The sequence below is a fragment of the Phalacrocorax aristotelis genome, chromosome 1 (assembly GCF_949628215.1).
Source record: "Phalacrocorax aristotelis chromosome 1, bGulAri2.1, whole genome shotgun sequence".
Lineage (NCBI taxonomy): Eukaryota > Metazoa > Chordata > Aves > Suliformes > Phalacrocoracidae > Phalacrocorax > Phalacrocorax aristotelis.
The window spans coordinates 66,680,656-66,703,563 of record NC_134276.1 but is presented as its reverse complement, the minus strand read 5'-3'; the positions used below and the strand labels follow the sequence as shown (position 1 = coordinate 66,703,563).

The following is a 22,908-nucleotide window of genomic DNA, read 5'->3' as shown; positions in this document are numbered from 1 at the left end:
AAACTCAAACTTTTGAAGCCTCCCTGTAAAGGAAAGTGAAGGGGAAAGTGGAGAAAAGACAATTCTTTGCTTAAAGTTGTATCAAGAATTTTCCTTCTTCGCCTTTAGGTTACAGCAACATCTGCATCTGAGATGTTTTAAATGGTGAGAGTGTGGGAATGCTGCATAAACTTCTTTCTTAGTAGCTATCAGTTTTAAATTGAGTGTACTTGCTGACCTCAGATCAGGTGAGAGTTCATGATTTGAATACAGCGGACTAAAATTTATAAAATTAGCAATACAAAGGCTGCACTGCACATTACCAGTTTACTCAAGAACGTGTCGGAGTTGGTCCTACTTGTGTGGAAAATTGGGTTATATGTGTACATGTTAGTATGCTGGATAACTAAAAAAAATCCATTATTATCAAGAGTTACACCAAACTAATTTCTGTTTGTCTTCATCTTTTTTTAAAGGGCATTTTGAAAAACAAATGGTCAATACTCTACCTCCTGCTTAGCCTTAGTGAAGATCCACGTAAGCAGTCTAACAAGGTAGGTGGGGAGACTGTTGTTACTTCTGAGAAACGGAGAATGTGTGTCACTTATTTTAGGTGTCATTAAAATCACTATCCAGACTTCACAAACACAACCTGAGGTGTTGATTATGTTTGTGTGCAAGGCTGAAAGGAAGCACACACTTAACACAGGTATCTGCAACTTTTTTCTGTGTAACCATTTTATATTAAGTGAATGTTAAAATATGGGGTGTCCAACATTTGTAGCTGAAGTTGGGACTTTATTAGATGGGTGATTTTTTTTTTTTGGTTTGCTTTCTGCTGTATGGTGTAATGGCTGCTCACATGCTAATGAGTTTGAAATGGAGGAGGGAGAGGAAAATTCCTCCTTTGATTGCAGCTCTGCAAGCACCAAAGTGCTTTTTGCAGCTATTGCTAATGACAATTCGCGGGCAAAAATAAGCTCTATTGCTAAAAGTACTTTTGCTCACAGTAAGGGACTTGCTTTTTTGTTATTACAATTATAATGACAAATTTGTCTTTGCATAAACACGGTCTTCAGGTTCTCTTTGCGTCCTTGAATATTACATTCCTGTTAACTAAAGACATAAACCAATTCACAAATCTTCTTTTTATTCCTCCCTTTTCAAACCCTCTCCTTTTCAGGTATCAAGTTATGCCACACTTTTTGCTCAAGCGTTGCCACGGGATGCTCATTCAACCCCTTATTACTATGCCAGGCCTCAAAGCCTTCCATTGAATTACCAAGACCGCAGTGCTCAGTCAGCCCAGAGTTCTGGCAGCATGGGGAGCAGTGGGATCAGCAGTATCAGTCTGTATGCCCTGAATGGGCCAACGCCAACTCCGCAATCACTTCTTCCAGGGTAACTTAAACTGTTCTACCTTACAGATAAATTTGGGGAAGACTAGAGATGATCTGCTCTCTTTTTTTCCTTTTTTTCTTTTTTTTTTTTTTTTTTTTTTTGGTCTTGCCTCAATCCTCCCCATTTGTATGCCACTGGAAATTCTTCTGTAGGTGCATAGAAACGGAGCTCCTTAGCTGAACTGCTTGAATAACAAGTGCTGTCATGTGGCCATATAAAGCCATAAATGGGTGGCCAAGTGTATCCATTCTTAAACCTAATCTTAGCTCTCTGCTGAACACCTGATATCTCACTTGATCTAATCCTTTGGATTCTAGTGCCCAGACCTTTTCCAAATTTCTCAGTTCTCTGAAACACTTTGAAATAGTCTTTCTTCTGTAAACACCTTGGATGTAGAGTCCTCGCTCAAGTTTGTTTTACCAAGCGTTCCTCAGCCAGTGACAAATAAGTAGACTTAACGTCCTCCATTTTCAAGTGGGTGACCTTTCTTGCATGGTCTGACTTTCTTTTAAGCATGTTCACAGCAGGTTGGCTGTTGTACTAGAGCAGTCTCTCATCTTGAGTGGATGGGTTGTTTTGGGAAAAAAAAAAAGGTTGATTCAAAAAATTACTTATTAGAAAAAAACCCTACTAAAACACCTGCTGTTCAGCAGTGGTTTAATTGTCTGTTCATACCAAGATGAATCTATATTTGGAACTGAAACATTCAAGTACCAAATAGTTTAGATTTTTGATGAGTTAAAGCTGGCCATTGTAAGCCATAAGATAATTACCCGATTACTGACTTTGTTAAACAAGCCAACACAGACAGTTAAATGCTCAAAATCTGAGCCCATCTTGTGCTGTTGGATATCATGTTGTATTACCCCTGCAGCTCTACAAAGCCTGACAGAGGTGCGCTGCACAGAGTCTATGTTCTGTGGAGGGAAAATGAATAATGTGTTCGTAGTATGTGAAAGGGAGCGGTTCAATGGTCATTCTGTAATATATACCTGGAAATAAATTGCTTCATAGAAGTTGAGCAGAATGTTACAAAACCTGTAAAAGTGAGGACTCTACTTATTTGCAGAGCTGTTTCAGCCTTGAATGAAAAAGCCTGGAAATAAAGCCTTTGTCCAAAAGCAATGGGGACATCACTTTTCAGCAAACTGTGGTTAATGTCAGAAAGACTCAAGAGACTATAATAAAAGGAAAAAAAAATCTTAAGGGCTTTGCTTATTTCTGCATCCCTATTATTTTGTCCTAACAGAAGCTTCATGGGTTATGATTTGACCGCATTCCTAATATGAGGCTAATTTATGGAAATTTTTATTGACTTTTTTTTTCCTTTCTGGTAATCAGAAAGGAGAGACACACTATATTCTTGTCTCTCAATTCTCCTCCCCATCCCCAACAGTTGTGAAACAAACACAAAATCAAAATAGATGCATTTTCAGAAAGTACTACAGCTTTATTTTGAGTTGACGATTTTTTTTTTAAATGAAGTGTACTTGAGATGATTTATAGAATTCATTTTACGGAACTAATAAGCAGTGCTGCCACAGCGGGGTTTTACTGTTATCAGTATGCTTTACAAAACAAATACTTTCTTGACTTTGTCAGTACTAGGTTTGTATGGTCTATCTTGGATGCACAAGTAGAGAATATCTTTAAGCTAGGAACATTGCGGGAGGACTATGCCGCACAACTGAGAGAGGAGATGGCAGATCAGCTTAGTAATCAAAATGCACAGGGTGGTGTGGTCAAGGGAGACCTTGAAACCAACAGAGCAGGGCAGAAGGGGATCCACCCAACTGTGTGCACGCAAATGAGCAATGAGAATAGGACATCCTTATAAGGGAAGCTGTCATGCCTTTTCTGGGACATCAGCACAACTCTGCTGGAGTGCCTACACACTAACACATGGAGCATGGACAACAGAGAGGAGGACTTAAGAGGTCTGTGTACAGTTCTAGGACTATGGTCACAAAAAAATGGTGGGATAGTTCACACCATTGCCGCGCTGCAGAGGGTGGATACAGGCTCTTTGGAAAGGACAGGCTAGGATGGCAAGGAAAGGAAATTGCTTTTTATGTGAGAGAGCACCAAGAATGCATGGACCTTTGCATAGGGACAGATGAGGTGCCAGCTAAGACTTTATGGGTTAGGATTAAAGGGCAGACCAACATGGGTGATGCTATAGCAGGCATTTGCGGTAGTCTGCCTTATCAGGAAGAAGTAGATGAGGTCTTCAGACAACCGGAAGAAGCCTTATGTTTGCAGGCCCTTGTGTTCATAGGAGGCTTTAATCACCAAAATATCTGCTGGAGGAGGAGTGCTGCAGGGCACAAGCAATGCAGAAGGTTTCTGAAGTGCACTGATGGTAACTTTCTGATGCAAGTGATTGAGAAGATGGTGAAGAGAGGTGCTTTGCTGGACCTGACTTTTTTACAGACAAGGTTGGGCCGGTTGGGAAGGCAAAGGTTGGGGGCAGTCTTGGCTGCAGTTATCATGAGATGGTGCAGTTCAGGATTCTGAAAGGAGGAAGCAGGGTAAAAAGCAGGATATCGTCCCTGGACTTCAGAAGAGGTGACCTGGGCTGTGCTAGGATGTGCTTGAAAGAACCCCATGAGAGACTCCCCTGGAGAAAAGAGAGGTTCAGAAGAGAATAGAATAGTTCAGTTTAAAGGGACCTACAATGATATCTAGCCCAACTGCCTGACCTGATTGCTGATTTGATATTCAAGGATCACCTCCTTCAAGCTCAAGAATCCTGACAAGCAGAAATTCAAGAAAAAGTGGCAGGAGGCCTGCATGGATGAACAAGTTGCTCCTGATGAAACTCAGACATAAAAAAAAGTGTACAAAAAATGGAAGCAGGGGAAGGTGCAGAGGGACATCCAGGGTGCAGGGAAAGCCCAAACTCACCTAGTGCTGAATCTATCAAGGGACATGAAAGGCAACAGGAAGACTTCTACAAGTACATAAACAGTAAAGGAAGGCAAGGGAAAACATGGGCCTGCTGCTGAAGGGGCAGGGGCTGTGGTGACAGGTGATGTGGAAAAGGCCAAGGTACTTGGTGCTTTCTTTGCCTTGGTCTGTGCTGGTAAGACCAGCCCATGACGTGAGACCTTGGGAAAATATTCATTGCTCCCAATTTACCCCTGGCAGAGGATGATCAGGGCCCATGGGACTTGTTGGGATGCATCCACAAGTACTGAGGGAACTGGCTAGTGTCATTTTGAGGCCATTCTTGTTAATGGTTGAAACACAGCAACTGGGAGAGGTTCCTGAGGACTGGAAGAAATTAGATGCTGCTACTTTCTTCAAGAAGAAGGATCCAGGGAACTGCAGGCTGGTTAGCCACACCTCAACACCTGGGAAGGTGAGGGAGGTGCATCTAATCATGGAAAGCATTTCCAGACAAGGACAAGACAGGGAGTAGGAGTAGTCAGCACAGACTTAAGAAAGGGAAGACATGCTTGACCTATTTTACAGCTTTCTGAGATGACTGACTTGGTGGACAAGGGGAGACCAGTGAATGTGGTTTATTTCAAATTCAGTAAGTTTTTTGACTCTGTCTACCTGTAACATCTTTATGACAAACTTAATAAAATATGGACTAGGTAAGGTGACAGTGAGGTAAGCTGAAAACTGACTGACCTGCTAGGCTCAAAGTGTTACAATCAGTGATACAAAGTCCAGTTAGAGCCTGGTCCCTAATGGTATAGCTTGGGAGCTGCATCCTACTCACCTTCATTCCGCCTTATGGGATAGAGTGCACCCTCTGAAGTTCAACAAAGTCCTGGACCTGGGGAGGAATAACCCCATGCACCGGTACATACTGGGGGCTGACTGTCTGCAAAGCAGCTTTGCAGAAAGGGCCCTGGGGTTCCTGACATGTTAAAGAAAGTTTAACGTGAGTATGCAATGTGTGGTAAGGAAGGCCAGTAGCTTCCTGGGCTGCATTAGGAAGAGCATCACCAGGAGATTGACGGATGTAAACCACCTTCTCTTGTCAGTGCTGGTGAGGACTTATCTGAAATGCTGGGTCTAGTTATGGTGCAAAAAAAGACATGGACAGACTGAAGAGAGTCTGGAGAAGGAACCTTAAAATAATTAGGGGTTTGGAGCATCTAGCGTATGAGGGGAGGTTGAGAGCTGGGGCTGTTCAGCCTGGAGAAGAAAAGGCTCAAGGGATCTTACCCATGTGATTATACCTGACCAGGGGAGTAGAGAAGACTGAGCTAGAATTTTCTAGGTAGTGCCCAGGGAAAGGACAAGAGGTAACTGGCAAAACTTGTAAGGCTGGGAATCCCAGTTAAACATAAGGGGAAAAACTTCTTTTGCAGTGAGGTGGGGTATGTTTTGGGGGTCAGGGGGGATGTTGTGAAATACTGGAAGGGGTTGCCCGGAGAGGTTGTGTAGTCTCTATGCTTGAAAATACTCAAAACATGACTGGGCAGTGCACCAGTCAACCTTCTCTAGCTGACCCTGCTTTGAGCAGGAGGGCTGAAGGAGATGATCTCCCAAGGTCCCTCCCAACCTCAACCATTATATAATCCTGATACAGTTCAGAAAGGTAGGTTAGTGAGGTTATTTCATGTATCTGCTTGCTTAAAAATACCATCAGGACCTACCCTGTTCCTGACATTCTTGGTCTGACCTGTCAAGAACATTCGATTTTACAGCAATTTCACTGCTGTCTCTTTTATCCTGTAGCCTGTGAGCTGGGCAACCCAAACTAGACCTTTCGGTGAACTTTATTCCTCCTGAACTTCCCTTTATACATGATTCCCTTTGTTTCTAGAGTACATGCTTCTTGAAGTGTAACAGCCTAAATTCAGTGTTTTACTCTAGTTGAGGCTTTAGAAATGCTAAGCGCAGCAGAGTTGCTCTGTCCTGCGGACTGTGCTCTTGTTCACTAGCTAAGATCATATAAATATGATGTGTGATCCTCCCATGAGTTATCATGTGGCCATTGAGAGAGGAAGGGCATTCCTCAACTTCTTTTACACGGTCACTTTTGTTGTAATCTTGTTCCATCTCTAGTAGCAACTGTGCTTTCACAACTTTGTGGATTTTTTTAAATATGTCTATATTTCCAAATGTTTACATTCAGTTGTGGGAGGAGGGGAGGAATGGTCAGCAGCAAAAACCCCTTGCAAATATTTTCAACTTTATTTTTCATCATCATGGTACAGAAATAATCAGAAAGTTAACTTCTAGTTTTAACGTGTTTCATGTTTAAGGCTGTTTTTGTGAGAAGAATTGACAAGTTTGAGAGGGAGGGAAATCAGCTTGTCTAGATGCTCCCTTCTTGTTCACATCTTCAGGCACTTGATACAAACTGTCTTAAACAGTAGAGTAGCAGGAGAGTGAACTTTCTCCTTTTTCTCTACTCTCCTGTAGTTCTTTGGCATGTAACTACAGTTTCAAGTAATAACAAAACTTAAATATTTGTTGTTTATTGTGACTGTTGTTTATTGTTGTTACAATCGACTTAACTTTTAATCCATTTCAGCATATCTACTCAGTCCAGTGTGAACAAAGACAATCTTTGATATGAAATAATTTGTCAAATTGATATCCCCTTTCTTTTTTACAGTTTTGTTTTTGGTTTTGTTTTTAAAGTGTAGGATTATAGGAAGCAATAAATTCCTTGTATGTTCTGCACCCTTTTGTAAGGTTCCCCTATTAAAAAAATCCACTATCAAAATACCCACAAAAAACAAACTTAGGCTTGGGGCATTTTTCAAAATTTGCATACCCTAAATGAGGTGATGGGTATAGAATCAAAGTTTTTAAAGATGTTTCTTCCTTTTGTCCTTCTAGACAATCCTATCAAGCTCCAGGCGTTGGAGATTGCCTCCGTCAGCAATTAGGGTCACGTCTCGCATGGACTCTAACTGCAAGCCAGCCTTCTTTACAAAGCACTACCTCAAAAGGCTTTTCAAATGCTGTCTCCCGTGGTGTGCCAAGGTCAAGGCGAGAAGGGGATACAAGTGGTGAGCAAAGACACATTTGTTAAAAGATAACTTTCCACAATTGTTATCTATAGCCTCCATTTTTTAAAAAATTATTTTGAAATAGTTTTACAGCATGTTGAATTTTTTGAGGAGTGTTTTGCTAAAATGTATTTGATAAAATGATAGAAGCAAATATGGAAGACTAGTATATTTGGCCACAATCTCTTTGGCTGGTTGCTAATTTCTTTTTGTAATGATTGGTTTGATGACATGTTCTGGTCTTCTTAAAAGTCTGGCTTCATTGCAGTGTTTGTCGGAATCAAGTGACTGTGGTTTGTGAGTAATGATCACGCTTTTGATGATCAGAAGGTGCTACTGCTTTTAGAAAGTCAGAAGGAGAGCTTAATGGATAGAATGTTTTGAAATAGATGCATCTGTTTGTGATTCTGTTTTTTAGAACTTAGAAATGCGCACTGAAATATAGAGTTCTTAAATCTATTTTTTCTTTAAATTAGCACACTGTTTATGGTGGCTGTGTTTGGAGCAATTGCAATAAAATATGCTAAATAAAATAAAAAACCAGATAAATAGTACTAATTTATTACCTTGATTATGCAGCTATAAACTTGAAAATGATGCCTAGAGGATCTGTTTCAACCCACTCTACTTCTACTGTAAAAGTGGAAGACTTTTCTGAATAAGAGAGCTAATGGCAGATGTCATCCTACAGTGCTGTTACTCTCTGGCAAAGAAAGACAAGAGGTGTTTTTTTGTGTTTGGAGCTTTTTAAATAACACCTATGTTAAGAAGTGTGGGTAGTTAGAAGCTAAAGTATAGTCTGTCTGCCAGCCCCTGCATCTTTATGAGTAACAGTGCACAAAGCAACAGCTTATAGACCAGAATTGTACTGATATATCTGAGGGCAGCATTTGGCATTTAGTACCTAATTAACAATACTGTTGATGTGCAAGAGGATGCATGTGTGTATAGATAAAATACATTTATAATTATATATTATTTTATATACGTGATAGATTTAATATATAAACATAGAAAAATATAAAAATACATAAAATCTAGCACTGCCTCTTATTTTTGTTGTACTAATTGCCATAAAGAGCAGTACAAACTTGTTTCATTCCGTGAACCAGCATCTGTGACTCCTGATTCTTATGTGGGATGGGTATAAGGACTGGCAGTTGTCTTAAATGTAGTCGTTGGTTGATGTAGAAATGGAGCTGCATTCAGAATATAAAAGGCTATTGTCAAGAAGATATATTTCTATGAATATGAAATTCTTCTAACTAGTTAAAAGGTGTTTTATTTTTTTCTTTTAGAGTCAGTTGCTGTTAATTGGAGTATTCTTATTTCTACATTTGCCCAGACAGTATAATCAGAAGTATTGTATGACTGATATTAATACCCGTTGTATTATTTACCAATTAAAGAAACACGCACTTGAATTTTCTACCATTTCACTAAGAGTTCCTAAAAGGACTAGCTACTCTCATGCACATCTTTATATTATAAGGGGAGCCTGAGTTTTAAACAGCATATTGAGCTGATGGCTACTTTTGCCAAAATAAAATTTATTTTTGGTTTTGGTTTGGGAAAGTAGATTGTTGGGGAGGCGAACAGATGAGAGTAAGAGTGCTGTCAAATTTGGGAGAAGCATGTTGTAGCACCTCAATTTCTGGATAGTCATTGTTGAAATTGTTTCATTTTAGATATCTTAAATGAAATCTTACAAAAGCAGATGGTACTGTTTCATTATTCTGATGCTTGTCTCAGAACTTGCACTGGTGATTGAATCAGAAAAGATAACAAATTTAAGAACTGGCTGAAGTATTGGTTAAAATATAATGCCCTGTGTCATACAAGCTGACCTGATCTGGGAGAATCCCAGTTACCAGTAGAGGCAGGTAAAGAGAAACCTTGGCTTTCCTGTCAGGTTGTTAATAGGACATAAAACATTTCTTCATAGGTTATAAGCACAGGCTTCCTCTTTTGTTTTTGGTTTGTGTTTGTTTGTTCTTTTTTTTGGCTAGGCTTCTAAATAGCTTTTTGAAGTTGTAATCAAAACTAATTGTCCCAGCAAATCTAAATACTGGTTTGTTTTTTGTTTTTGTTTTTTCTTTCTAGGCTCTGTTGAAATAACTGAAGCAAACCTTGTAAGAGATGTTTTGTATGTCTTCCAGGGAATAGATGGCAAAACCATCAAAATGTGCAATTCTGAAAATTGCTATAAAGTGGAGGGAAAGGTACTGTATGGTGACTTGTATTTCGTATGTGGACAGAGAGGCGTGTAGGGGAAAAATAGCCATGAAAAATAAGTAAAAAAAAAAAAGTTATCACAAGTCTTTATTGACCCCAGCTTTTTGTCTCTTTTTTTTTTTGCCTTTTTTTTTTTTTTGGTATGACAGAGTGGTTTCAACAGTAGTACTTTAAAATTGATTGAATAGATTAGGTCCCAGAAAGAAACTGCAGCATTTTGCAAGATGTGAATAGTCTCCCAACTGTTAAGCCAGTACAAAGACTCCTAAACTATGGCTTAATTTGAGGACTTCTGTCATCATTTTCCCTCTCCAGTGCATAAGAATGAATATAAAGCAGATGCAGGCCTTTGACCACATTATTATTGGATTAAATTTGACAGCCTGAGATGTGGAATGGATGCTAGCCGCTTGATTACAATTTAAAAGTGATGAGATGGGATCGTGCAGATCACCCAGGAAAGGACTAGTGATGGAACTGAAGAGAGTGCTTTCAACTCCTGTTGTTGATAGAAAATCCAGCTGATGTGAACTTGAAAGAAGGTGTCAAACAGGGAGCAGAGGAACAGGAGAGAAGCCTGAGAGAGAGAGTATCTGGCTTTAAGGTGGAGAGATGTTAAGCATATTTGCAATGTGGAAAAAAAAAAACCCAAGGGTGAGATTGGGTCAGCTGAGCAAAGAGCAAAAAAATGGCGCTAGCTGCTTTAGTATCTTCTCCTTATTCAAGATTTGGATGGTACTGCATCGCAGTTTAGTTTCACCTTGCTAATTGGTTTTCATGTTCGTGTTCAAATGGAAAGACAGTGCTTCCAATTTTCACTTGTATTAACAACTTCATACTATGACAATATGACATAGCCCTAAAATGATGGGGGATTGATCATGTGCCAGGAGCACAGTAGACTTACTTTAAAGATGGTAACTGAACTAATTTCCATTTCTTCTCCATAATAATAGCAAAAAAGTTAAATGTATAATTGTTCCCTCTGTAACCTTGCAATGATATAAGTTAGATTATATATGACAAAGGGAACATAACAGATTTTTCTAGAGAAAACTTAATCAGTGATTGCAAAATTAGCGCTACACAGTTTTCTGTGTAGTTCATATCAAATAGGCTAGTTTGAGGTGAAAAAACTGTTTCAGTTTGAACTCCTAATTCTGCTAGTACATGGAGTTTGATTATTGAGATGGTTTGTGCTCAATAATGTTTTTTTTCTGAGAACTTTGTGTCTTTGGTAATTTTTGTGAAGTCAGTTGTCTTCCATCCTTCTTCCTTATTGGCATTTGTACTGACCTACCAGACCCAGTGAAGATTAAATTATTTGACTGACTAGAGCTGCACCTGGAACTTCTTCTGATGAACAAGGAGGACCAAGATCATACCTCCTCTAGCTGTGTTGAGTGCATGTTAGGCAAAAAAGTAGTCAAAAGCATGTAGTTTTTCCTCAGGAAAGAAAATGTCATTGTACAGAGTCTGTTATTTCCAGAAAGAAACGCACTTTCCAAGCTGTTATTCTTGCCTGATCTCTTTCTAATGTCAATGTTAATTTTAGGTCTGTTGGTGACATTCAGCGCTGTATAAGCTAGCAGTTTCTGATTTGATCTGAGATACAAATTTTGCTCGTTCCTCATTTGATTCCAGTAGATGTGTATTGTACTTAATGCTTGCCAAGCACTCTGTAGTTGTAGCATTCTAGATAGTTCTTGTTATCTCTTTGGTTTTAGCTGTGGGCATGGTTTCCAACTGTGTCCAGTCATGCTCGTTTGGGGTAGATTTTATCCTATAGAGTTGTTCAAGAAGTTAAACTGTGCCTGTATATCTAAGCAAGAGGGCCAGGGACTGAACTCTGGTCTTAAAACCAAGTGCTGCTGCCTGGTTCAAGCCCACACTGCTGCGGCTAACAGTCTCTTGTAGCTGATTTTTGTCTTAAAGAATACCTGTACTGCTAACTAAAAGACTTAGTGAGTGAGCTTATCTCTATTCCTTCAGCAGTCTGTTCAGCTTGTTAGTTCACTTCCTTGCTTCGGTTTGGACTGTTCCAGCTGTAGAGGTGGGATAGGCCCAGTCGCTGCGGGCAAAAGTCAATCTCTGCCTCTTGGTCTAATGGATCAGTCATATCGTTTGTTTTTATTTATCCAAGAAAATTTTGAAAACTTGATGATGGTGTTCTTGGGTAATGTGACAAAATGTGGTAGGAACAAGAGGAATGTTGTCTTAAGTGTTCATAATTTAAATGAACAACTGTGCTTACTCAGGTGAAAATAGTAGTAGCAGTTAAATAGGGTTTTGGGACTAAGGCAGGCTTGTAGAGTAAAGCGAGATGTCTGGTATGTGAGATACCTGGTAGTGTGGTTTAACCCCAGCTGGCAGCTAAGCATGACACAGCCACTCACTCCCAGCTGGAGGGATGGAGGGGGAGAACCAGAAGAGTAAAACTGAGAAAATTCATGGGTTGAAATAAAGGCAGTTTAATAAGTAAAGCAAAAGCCTTGTGTGCAAGCAAAGCAAAACAAGGAATTCATTCACTGCTTCCCATGGGCACTCAGGTGTTCAGCCATCTCCAGGAGAGCAGGGCTCCATCACGTGTAACAGTTTCTTCAGAAGGCAAAAAATGCCATCACTCCGAACGTCCGCCCTGTCCTCATCCTTCCCCCAGCTTTATATGCTGAGCATGACGTCATATGGTGTGGGATATCCCTTTGGTCAGTTGGGGTCAGCTGTCCCAGCTGTGCCCCCTCCAACTCCTTGTGTACCCCCAGCCTCCTCTCTGGTGGGGTGGGGTGAGAAGCAGAAAAGGCCTTGGCTCTGTGCAAGCCCTGCTCAGCAGTAAGGAAGACACCTCTGTACTATCAACACTGTTTTCAGCACAAATCCAAACATTGAACCATACCAGCTACTATGAAGAAAATTAACTCTATCCCAGTGAAAACTAGCATATTTTGTGTAAGAAAAGTAGAAACAGACTAGAAGAGCTCAGAGGGGCACACGATTAAATAGCTTGTAAAAGCCGTTATTGGTGGATTGGACTTAAACTTGGAATTTGGATTCTGTAAGTTGATTCCTGATATTTAGTCTGGCATTGAGTCATTTTTCTTCTATTAAAGGCTTGTTTCACAGGTAGTAGTAACTGATTATTTTCTCTAGGTTCCTTCATTAGTTTCAGTCATTGACTCCTCTTCTAGAGCTCTAATATTTTCAGTCTTGCTGATTATCAGGATAAGATGAAGTGTGATTCTATGTTGTAAAATTTCAGATTTCTATCTCTTTTGTGAAGACTTTTTGTTACTGCCATAATTGCCTAATGTAAAAAGAGTATATGAGTACCGTTATATTAATATTTCCAAAAGGGAGGGTCACTAACTTGCCGGTAGTTTGTCCCCATTGCCTGTTCAATGCTTATGTGTATAAGTTTAATGCTAATTACGTGGCTGTCTGCTTTTTTGGTACTATCTCTGCTGTAGAATGTAAAAATGATTGTTTGCTGTAGAATATAAAATTGTTTCCTGAACTGGTTTAATGAATGAGAAAGATGGGCTTTAGTGAAGAAACAAGTGTTGGCATGGTAGCTTTGGCTTAAAATTGCAAGTTACTGTTTCTGTTAACTTTGTAGGTGAGCTTGTCCAAATCTCTCAGAGATACTACAAGTAGACTGGCAGAGTTGGGATGGCTACATAATAAAATAAGAAAGTACACAGACCAGAGGAGTTTGGATCGTGCATTTGGACTTGTGGGACAGGTGGGTCAGCTAAAAAATTGATTTCGGTACAGGATTTTGGTCTTGTTACTGTTAGAGACTACTGAGTAAAATGCAGTACTAGAATGAATTGCAAACTTTGAAGCCTGGATCATTCATCCTTTGATTTAATCTTTTTATGGACTGCCAGTTTTGATATGGGTCATAGTCTGAAGGCAAGGGAAAGGCATCTGCTCTTGCTGGTTGTAAGAAGGAGTTGCCCCTGTCACTTGTAACTGGGAAAGTCTCATGCATAGGTTCCTTTTCTGAATCTCCTTTTTTTTTTTTAAATTCATATTTTTTAAGTGCTCATGTATGTTCATAAACAAAAGCATTGCTTAAATGGGATGATGTCATCCCTGAGCCAATTAATCACCAATTCAGTTGTTAGGGTGACCTATGCAGGAGACATTCTTGTCGGCTAATGTTGATGTTCATGTGTTAATACTGCACTAACCTACATAAAATGCAAATACCCCGTTATCTTCTGCCCTTTCTTTTGAATACAGCATCAAAAGAATGTTAATTTTTGTTTTTATAGGTTTCATCATCATGATTTGTAGTCTACCGTAACTTCACAGCTGCTGTAATACCCAAAACCATTTACTGCTAAGGCATTCCCGTTTCCTCTCACTTGCTCCCTCTGTAAAACTGGATATTATCCCTTCTGAGTCGACAGAAATGTTATCCTTGCCTCTAGCCATAACATCCTACCTAATCTGCCAAGAAATTGAAGTGCTTCTCCCTTCAATCTAATTTTTCTTAAAGAGGTCAGTAGAGATGCTGTAGTGCTTCCTACTTTTCTAATGTTTTATTCTGTTCCCTTCTGTCTCTTATTCCTAGTAACCCTTTTAGTTACATATAATTATTTTTCTAGTGATCCAATGATGATTTCCATGTTTTGTATGGTAGTGCTACTGTATATGCATTTTCTTCAGACTCTCCCCCTTATATCTGGGTGAAGTTTCGTATTCTTTATCTAGCAGCTTCCTGCTTATGCTTATTTGTACTGTCTCTGGCTTTAATCTTCAAGTTTACAGCAAGGAGAGAACTTTAATTCTTTAGTGAATTTAAATGTGCAATACCTTAGCTACCGTACGCAGGTTTCAGACCCTGTGCAGAACGCTGTGCAGTTAGTTAGCTGAATCTGCATAGCTCTAATGCTGTTAATTTTGCTTGAGGCAAGAACTTACATATATTTCTAGGACATAAGTGTACAAATAGAAGCATATATTCTGCTCCTGCTGTCAGTTTCTGGGCAAAAAGAGTGTGTACCATTGCTCTTCATGGCTTTTATAGCTGACGATTTCAGGTGCTGTACACTGTGCATTAAGAACTTAGCGTAAGAATATATTGTGCATTCTAAAGCATCTTTTGCTTAATGTTTTGAAAGAATGCTTGCGTACGCCCGTTTAAACTACATGTAGGAGATGATGTCTGTCACTTCTTTATATGATTCTGGTGACTCCTTTTACCACGGAAAATGTCAGGTAGTGACATTATTAGGAGTAGAGATATAACAATATGCTGCACTTTAACATTATATTCTTCTACCTTTGCTGCTTACTATCTAAGTTCTACTTTGTCCTCAGAAAGCAAAATGAATAATCAACAATGAGATAAATTGCCTTACATTTTGACATTTTGTGCACTACCTCAACTGGTTCTAAATGGACATTTAAAATTTTTCTCTTGACAAGCATTCTGTTTCCTTCATGAATTCTCTTTTGCTGTAGACCAAATCAGAATTCTAGGATAATGTCCAGTTTTCCGTAACAGTTTGGGAAATAAAAATCTGTAGTTTATAATGCCGGAATTGGCACTGGATCTAAATTGAAGCTTCTCTGACAAGTTGATGGCCAGTTAGATCCTAAATCCTTTTGGTTATAAAGTCAGTGATTATTGTTCTCACTTTTTGAGTAGATTTATAGTGCCTTTGAATGTTTTCTTGGAGGCTCTACTCTGCCCTCTATCTTGGCAAGTGCTACTTTAATAGGTTCAAAAATGTACTGAAGAAGCAAGTGAGAAGAAATGAAAAGTGGGGTTACACATGAGGGGATTTCTTTTTGCCCTTCAGTGTCCCCTGGAATAAAATGAACTTCAAATTTCTTTCCAATTTATAACGTTGAGTTGAAGAAAGTAACCCGCTTTCCTTATAAAGGATGCAATGGCAAAATTAATGATTTTTTTTTTCCTAGGCTTCTTAGCCTCTTAGCAGGTAGGCCTCTTAGCAGAAAGAAGATTTATTTTCTCCTTGTGCTTGTAGTAATGACTTCTCCCTTGTACATATTCTAGTGAATAAATATTTTACTTCAATCTCTTGGGTTCTTCTTGTGTGAGGTTTTCCTTATTTTTTCTGAATTTTGGTGACTGTGATAATTCTAAAAGGGGTTGAGGTGAAAGTCCTGGGGAATTTCCTATTAAAAAAAAATTCCATTAGAATAGGTATCAGAATAATTAGTCAAGAATTTGTTAAGAAATCACTTCTGAAGAATTCGTGTGAGTGTGCACTGAAGTACTCTTCAAAAAACCAACCAAACAAAAAATTTGAAAAACCCAAAAAAGCGCTTAAAGTCCAAAATTTTCAACTCAGTCCAAAATTAATAAGCCATATTTTAAATTCTGTTTTAGAAAATGTGTTGCAGGAGTTTTTTTAGCCTGTATATTTGGTTAAGAACATTACAAAGCCAAAGCAAAACCCCAGGACCTCAAGCAGTGGAAAATTATCCGTTACTAAACAAGTATTCTTTCAGGAATTGTTTTTAAAATCTACATTTATTTATTTATTTTTAAACAACCCAAAGTAGCTGTGCTTAGAATTGTTTTGCAAAGAGGCATCTTTGCTTTAGTACGAGTTTCTTAGGATATACTCTAGCGTTATTCATTTATTCTGTGTCAAGTGAAGAATCGTATATGACTGCCGATTGACAAAAGGCTAAAAATTTAGAGTACTTGATCCAGCAGCACTTACTGGGAGTATTCTTTTATGAGCATTGTGTTTCCTTGTTCATGTTATGTAGTCCATACTGTAAATATGATGGTTTCCTGAAATTGAAACTCTTGTTACTTCACTGCTACATACTCTATTTTACATACCTATTAAAGAAAACTTCTTGTGGGTCATGTTATGATTTGCACATCCATCCCTATGGTAATTATTAATGTCTTTGTTGAGTTGATATATCTGTTTGGAGAGTTACACTTCTCATAATTTAATCTGTTCATAGAATTAAGGCAGCAAGTAATGGAAAGTCACTTGACGATGTGTGAATGTTCTTGCAAAAGGTCTGCACATCTCTTAGAGAAGCACTTACACATTGGCCAGTTTTCTAAGAGTTGGCTTTTGTGCTGAAACTTGTAGCTTGATTCCTTTTAGGACATTTTTAACTATCTTCACAGTGTGGTGATAGGATAAATGTTTTTCTGGATTACACCTGAAAGATTTTACCTGATTTCCACCCCCCCACCCCCCTCTCTCTTTTCTCCTCTTTCTCTTACAGAGTTTTTGCGCAGCCTTACATCAGGAACTTAAAGAATACTACCGACTTCTCTCTGTTTTACATTCTCAGGTAAGTGAAGTGGTTCGTATTTAACTTTCTTACTTTGTTTTACCTCATATGCATATCTACTAAAAGGCCTATCTGGGTATCCCTTTAGAAAGGAAAGGATGTAGCACAGTTTCTATTGACAGTGGACTCAAGACTCTGTAACTTGTACATTTCTCACTCTTCGGATTTATCTAGCAATGAATATTTTTCTCTTAGAAATTCACTGTTACTCGATGTATTACATAAATGATGCAAAGAAGGGGCTTTTGTTGGTTTCATCTTGCATTATATCTTTATCATTCAAATCCTGAACAGCATAACATATCTTTGAAGGGAGAAAAATAATCTTTCTGTATTTCAAGTAATGCGTGGTTCAGCAGTTAGTAATAACAGTTCCAACGTTTTGTTCTGTCTGGGGCAGTTTGTGCATTTTCCTTACCCCTTGTGTTGTATTGAGAAACTAAGATGTTACAGTGTTGTATTATTTTTCTGTGATGTGTAGACCAACTCAGTGTTGATAATCTTGTAGTTTGTCCACAAATATAAGTATGTGCACCTAGATGCTAACGCTAAAATAAAAATTAGATTTTTAAAATTTCTGCTTACTTTCGTCTAATCTGGAACTTTCAAGGAATTCCTTATTTATAATTGAGAAAAATGTGTTCTGAGAATTTACCTAAAGTTAAATTAAAATGCCATTTAAAACTCTGATTTAAAAAAAATTTGTAGCTTAAGTCATAAGCTTCTGTACATGTTTTCAAAGCATCTATTCCTTTTGACTCTTTTGCAGTTCTTTAACATTACTGACTTTTGAAATGCCTGTCATACATATTTTCTGCTTGTTTCTCCTGGCTACTATCCAGTACTCTTTTTGTAGTTATTTCCCGCTCTGTCCAAAATATGTTTGCTCCCTTGGTTTGCTGGAGCTTTGATTTATTCTAACTTCTAAAACTTCTTGACCATGAAAATGTTTATGACTTCTTTGAAATGCAGCTTCTTCTACCTTTCCTGCTCCACTAAACCTTTCAAAAGAGGAGATGAGTCTAGTGGGACGGGAGGCATGTAAGGGGAAAATGAAAGGAAAGTTCTGGCATCACTTATTTTCGTGCTGCATTTGCCTTTGTGGTGGGTTGACCCTGGCCAGCAGCCAAACACCCACCCAGCTTCTCACCCCTGTCTCTAGTTCCACTTGTATGGCTCTTGGGTTTTGTCCCGATGAATTAATGAGAAAGCATATAATACTGGGTATTTCAAGTGTATTAGTAAAAAGCTAACTTCAGAACAAAAGCTATGAAACATCAGTTCTGCTTCAGTTTTGCTGGTTTTGTTATTGATATGTCTTTCTGTTTCTCATTTGATCAGTTGCAATTGGAAGATGATCAGGGTGTCAATTTGGGACTTGAGAGCAGTTTAACACTTCGCCGTCTTCTGGTCTGGACATATGATCCTAAAATAAGGTTAAAGACCCTTGCAGCACTTGTTGATCACTGTCAAGGTCTGTTTTAAGATTAATTTCATATTTATGGGGAAGTTATGTAACTTTGAGTGGTTGTGCATGCCAAAGGTGGATATCAATAATATTACTGTTGTGGTTTTTCTTTTTAGAAAATTTTACGTAGCTAATCCAGAGGATTCTCTCTCTTTTAGTTTAAGTAAAAAACTGACAAATTATAGTGCTGTTTTGATACACTTACACTTTTTCACCTTTTTTTTTCACTAGAACATACTTGAGAAGTCCTTCAAATTTTAAGCACATGTTTTTCATGCTGTTTTCAATTATTTTAGTAATCTTTCAGAGAATGATACACTGAAAAAATCCACTAATACACTATGAAATGGCTGGTTCAGTCTTCTCATTATGTATGTGTATTATGCTGTTGTTCTGTATATGACAGTGTATAGGAGCCCTTTGCAACTTGCCTGCAGATTCATATGAAACAACGAAACATTACAAATCTGCACACAGTGCATGTCTGTGTTGGCAATCCACAAGAAAATGCTGAGGGAGTGGTGTTGGAGTTGACCAAAATGTTGCCCAGTAACTGACCCATAGGCTATGCTTGTCCCTGAGGGTACATTAGCTGTGCTGTCATCGAAAATAAATGGAGGTTGTGGCCCTTTGAAGAGAACATCTTAGCCAAAAAAGCTTATAACATCTGTTTTACCTTAATTATTGGAATTGGTAACCGTTTTGAGAAAAAAAAAAAAAGTAGGCTTTACTTTTAAGACGTTCATGAAAATTTCAAATGCTACAGCCTGTGCTGCAAGGAATGATTAAGCTGTGCAGCATAGCAGCAAAACAAGTACTCCTTCTATTTGTTTGTTTGTTTTTTGACAGTCCCTAACTTTTTGATTGCAAGAAAACAGGAGATATTGCCTAAAGGAGCTATGGGGGGAGCTATAAGCAAGCTATACACGCACAGAACATCTGAGAAAGAGCCAAGTACAGGAGAGAAGGAAAACATACTGGGACTCCTTTAATGCTATTCTGGTGGGGGCGGTGGTGAAGGAAAGCATGAAGTCAACCTTTGTGTGTGATCTGATGCCATGAAATTTGCATTCCTCCAAGCTACCATAAAGTAGACAGAATACAGTGTTGGAGAACTGTGCTTAATGCTTCAGTAAGATTAATGATTCATGCCTTAAAACCTAGGAATTCCCTGTCAACATTAAAAAATGTACTTTTGCTACATTTTAGAATTGCTGTTCAGCAAGCTTTGGGTGACATATGACTAGCTAAAACCAATGGCTGTTGAATTTAAATGTGGTGTATATATTTTTCCTTCATACATTTCTGTTCCTCTCCCCTATGATCTTACAGGGAGAAAAGGTGGTGAACTAGCCTCCGCAGTTCATGCCTATACTAAAACAGGAGATCCCTACATGAGATCTCTGGTTCAGCACATTCTTGGCCTAGTATCCCATCCTGTACTGAATTTCCTTTATCGCTGGATTTATGATGGAGAGCTGGAGGATACATACCATGAGGTAATGGATGTGATACAATAAATATTTTATCTGATTCACTTGCTTTGTTGGAGTATAATCTGTGGGAAGCTTGGAGGAGAATTTGAAAAGTAGACTGTGATGGAAATAGATACAATAACAGCATGAAGTGTGACTCTCTTCACGGATTTAGTCAGTGTGATGTCTGGAGGTTGCAATGATGCAGTACATTGTGTTCAATGAATCATTTCCTGGGTCTGTTTAGTAGCGGCAGAATGGTAGACAATAGACGCTTGCCTCTGAAAAGAGGCAAAGTTGTCTATCTTTTCTTGCTTAGTGTAACAATGGTAATGTATGCAGAGTTCTTTGTAACTGTTTAGAATGCAAGCCTTGTATTTGGAATAATGTTCAGAATATTCTACTCTGACTACCTGCTGTTATCCTCAGCATCACGACTACCTTTGGTTTGTCAAATTGGGTAGAAGAGGTTCCAGAGCTCCTCTAGAAACTCTATAGAGTTTTGTTCTGACTTCTGTAACAGCAAGTTCTAGTAACTGTCCCTTTTCTTCTTAGAAATGTTTTCATGCCTTTTTAAGCTCTCCCAATTCTTTTCATCTGTCTCCAATCAGTACAGTGTTGTTAAAGTGACATTTTTTGTTTTATTCCAAGAAGCCAAAGAATTGTTTTAAAAAATGAACTGAGCACTTCTGAGACACATCTGTGTAACTTTACTTGAGTGTGAAATATACTGTCTGATTTCTGAAACTGTCTATCTGGGTCAAAATCAAAATGAGTACAAATATCACCCACAACTGATCTTTAAGGTCAGCATTAGGAGATTTGTGTGAAATGTCTATGAATCTTTATGGCTGGAAGTGTAAAATAGACTTCACTTTTTTTCCAGCTACGATTTTTATATTGTTCATTGGCTTTCAACTCTCTGTTTAAAAATGCACATGTGCAGTGTAAGAATGCTCTTAATACTGAAAATCACTGTTGGATGTGGTATACTGAAAGCTACAGTTTCTGTACCGTAGACACAATTTTTGAACAAGATAATTGGCCATTCTTGGTGGAAATGGCATTTGGAGGCGGTGAAAAACGTTCTTGTCCAGAAAATGGATATCTTGTTTGACAGGATGAGGATGGAATCCATCCACAAGTCATTTTGACAAAACTTAATAATGTAGTTTTAGTTTCTTACAAATGAAAATATTCTCCTGAGTCGAGCTGAGAGATCTTAGCATTTGATCAGCAGTTCAATTGCAGGATTTCAGTTTTTTTTTCTCTGCAATTCTGCATTTGTTAAAATAGGAAATCCAAAGGGGCTTGAGTAAAAATAGAACCAGTAAAATAAAAGCATATTATGCTTATATTCTGAACTTTATCTCCTACCCTAACTGTATAACTAATTGCCGGAAAATGCTATACGTGTCTTTATTTCATAATGGATGTTTTACAGAGAGAGTACGCTTTACCCTGAGGTAGTCAAGGTTTCATAACATACAGAGGAGATTAAATTGTGTGAGCTGTTCTTCAGCCGCCTTCTTCAGGGTTCATATTGGTCAACGTACAATTCATGTTACAGCTCTGCATGTTAGCTATGAAAAAAAGTCTTTTTTGCTTTTTTAGTTAAAAGAACAACTCAGAATATTTTTACAGTTTGCTGAATACAGAAATGAAACACTAGGGGCAAAAGTTTACATTCACCTTTTGGTTTTAATATTTGTTTCAATCTACAGTTTTTTGTAGCTTCAGACCCTACAGTTAAAACCGATAGGTTATGGCATGACAAATACACTTTGAGGAAATCAATGATCCCTTCTTTTATTACGATGGAGCAATCAAAAAAGGTATGAATTCAACAGGTAATCTTCGGATGATTTGTTTGCTCTATGCTGCTGTTTAGATTTCCATTAAGAAAATAGAGACAGAGTTTAACAATAAATAATCATCTTAAGAATTTTAGAATTTTAGTTTGCTGAGGAAGACTATAAGAAGTTTTCTCCTTTCCATTCTCTAACCGATAAACTTTGTTTAAGGAGATCTCAAGGGGGAAAAAGAAGTTTACATTTAGAAACTTCTTGTGTTAGCGTTGAAGTTCTGGATTGCTGTGGTTGGGATTGTGAAGCTAAGAGCACAGAAAGATGACAAAATACCCTGTTGTCCTGGTTGTTGTGGGTGGCTTTTTTGTTTGGTGGGCTTTTTTTCTTATATTCAAATAACTTTTAAAAAAATTATATCCTTTTTTGTTCAGGTCCTCCTAATAGGAAAATCCATAAACTTCTTGCATCAAGTTTGTCATGATCAAACTCCATCCACAAAGATGATTGCTGTGGCCAAATCTGCAGAGTTTTCAAAAGATGGTAGAGTATCAGTGCTAGCCAGCTTTTTTCCTTTGAACTGAGCTCTGTACAATATGTGGTTTAGGCTGAGAACCGACATTCTGGATAGTGGGGTGGAACAGAGTACAAAAGTCCCATCTGACCTAAAGTACAGGTATTTAATGGATACTTGCATTTTACAAAAGATGTATGAAGATGCATATGTGTCACTTTCTTCTCTTAATATGATAGGTTTGCTGGATGGTTGTTAAGGTACTGGATTTCTGAAAGAAACCGTTCAGAAACTAGTCTGCCTTCAGCTGACTTTTGTTGAGAGGCCTGGGGCCGGAGCAGGGATATTCTTGAGAGCTGCAATAAGAATTTAGAACTTATGACTTCTCATCAAATCTACTTCATCATACGATTCCGTATAATACTGCATTAATTTTGTGATTAAACAGTAATAACTTTGCCATTACTTGTTTGTTGATAAAAGCAACCTTTGTAGTGGTTTTGCACACACTGAACAGGAATGGTGCATTGCCTATGCAGGTGTGCACGTATGCGGAGGTGGTGTGTTACAGCTACACATGTAAACTTGAATTTTCCAGTCTCAGAGATTAAGGGCGGTGGCCAGGTCACTTCCCTCAAGGCAAGGGGCAGTGCAAAGGAGAGGGGAAAGGCTATTTTTTCTCCTTGGGATAACAAGAAGTTGAGACTGGTCCATGTGTCCTCAGCCATAGGTACTGCCT

The 22,908-nt window shown here is 38.4% G+C and overlaps 1 protein-coding gene across 1 annotated transcript in view; it reads left to right on the top strand.

Moving 5' to 3' along the window:
- The window catches only part of TUBGCP3 (tubulin gamma complex component 3), a 52,858-nt gene that overhangs the window by 16,684 nt on the left and 13,266 nt on the right, over positions 1–22,908 (top strand). Inside the window, exons 4-13 of the mRNA XM_075091139.1 lie at positions 456–533; positions 1,163–1,380; positions 7,195–7,367; positions 9,471–9,589; positions 13,216–13,341; positions 16,839–16,907; positions 18,249–18,381; positions 19,708–19,874; positions 21,575–21,685; positions 22,090–22,198. Of these exons, the coding sequence (XP_074947240.1) occupies positions 456–533; positions 1,163–1,380; positions 7,195–7,367; positions 9,471–9,589; positions 13,216–13,341; positions 16,839–16,907; positions 18,249–18,381; positions 19,708–19,874; positions 21,575–21,685; positions 22,090–22,198 (1,303 nt within the window). The remainder of the gene's footprint in view (positions 1–455; positions 534–1,162; positions 1,381–7,194; positions 7,368–9,470; positions 9,590–13,215; positions 13,342–16,838; positions 16,908–18,248; positions 18,382–19,707; positions 19,875–21,574; positions 21,686–22,089; positions 22,199–22,908) is intronic.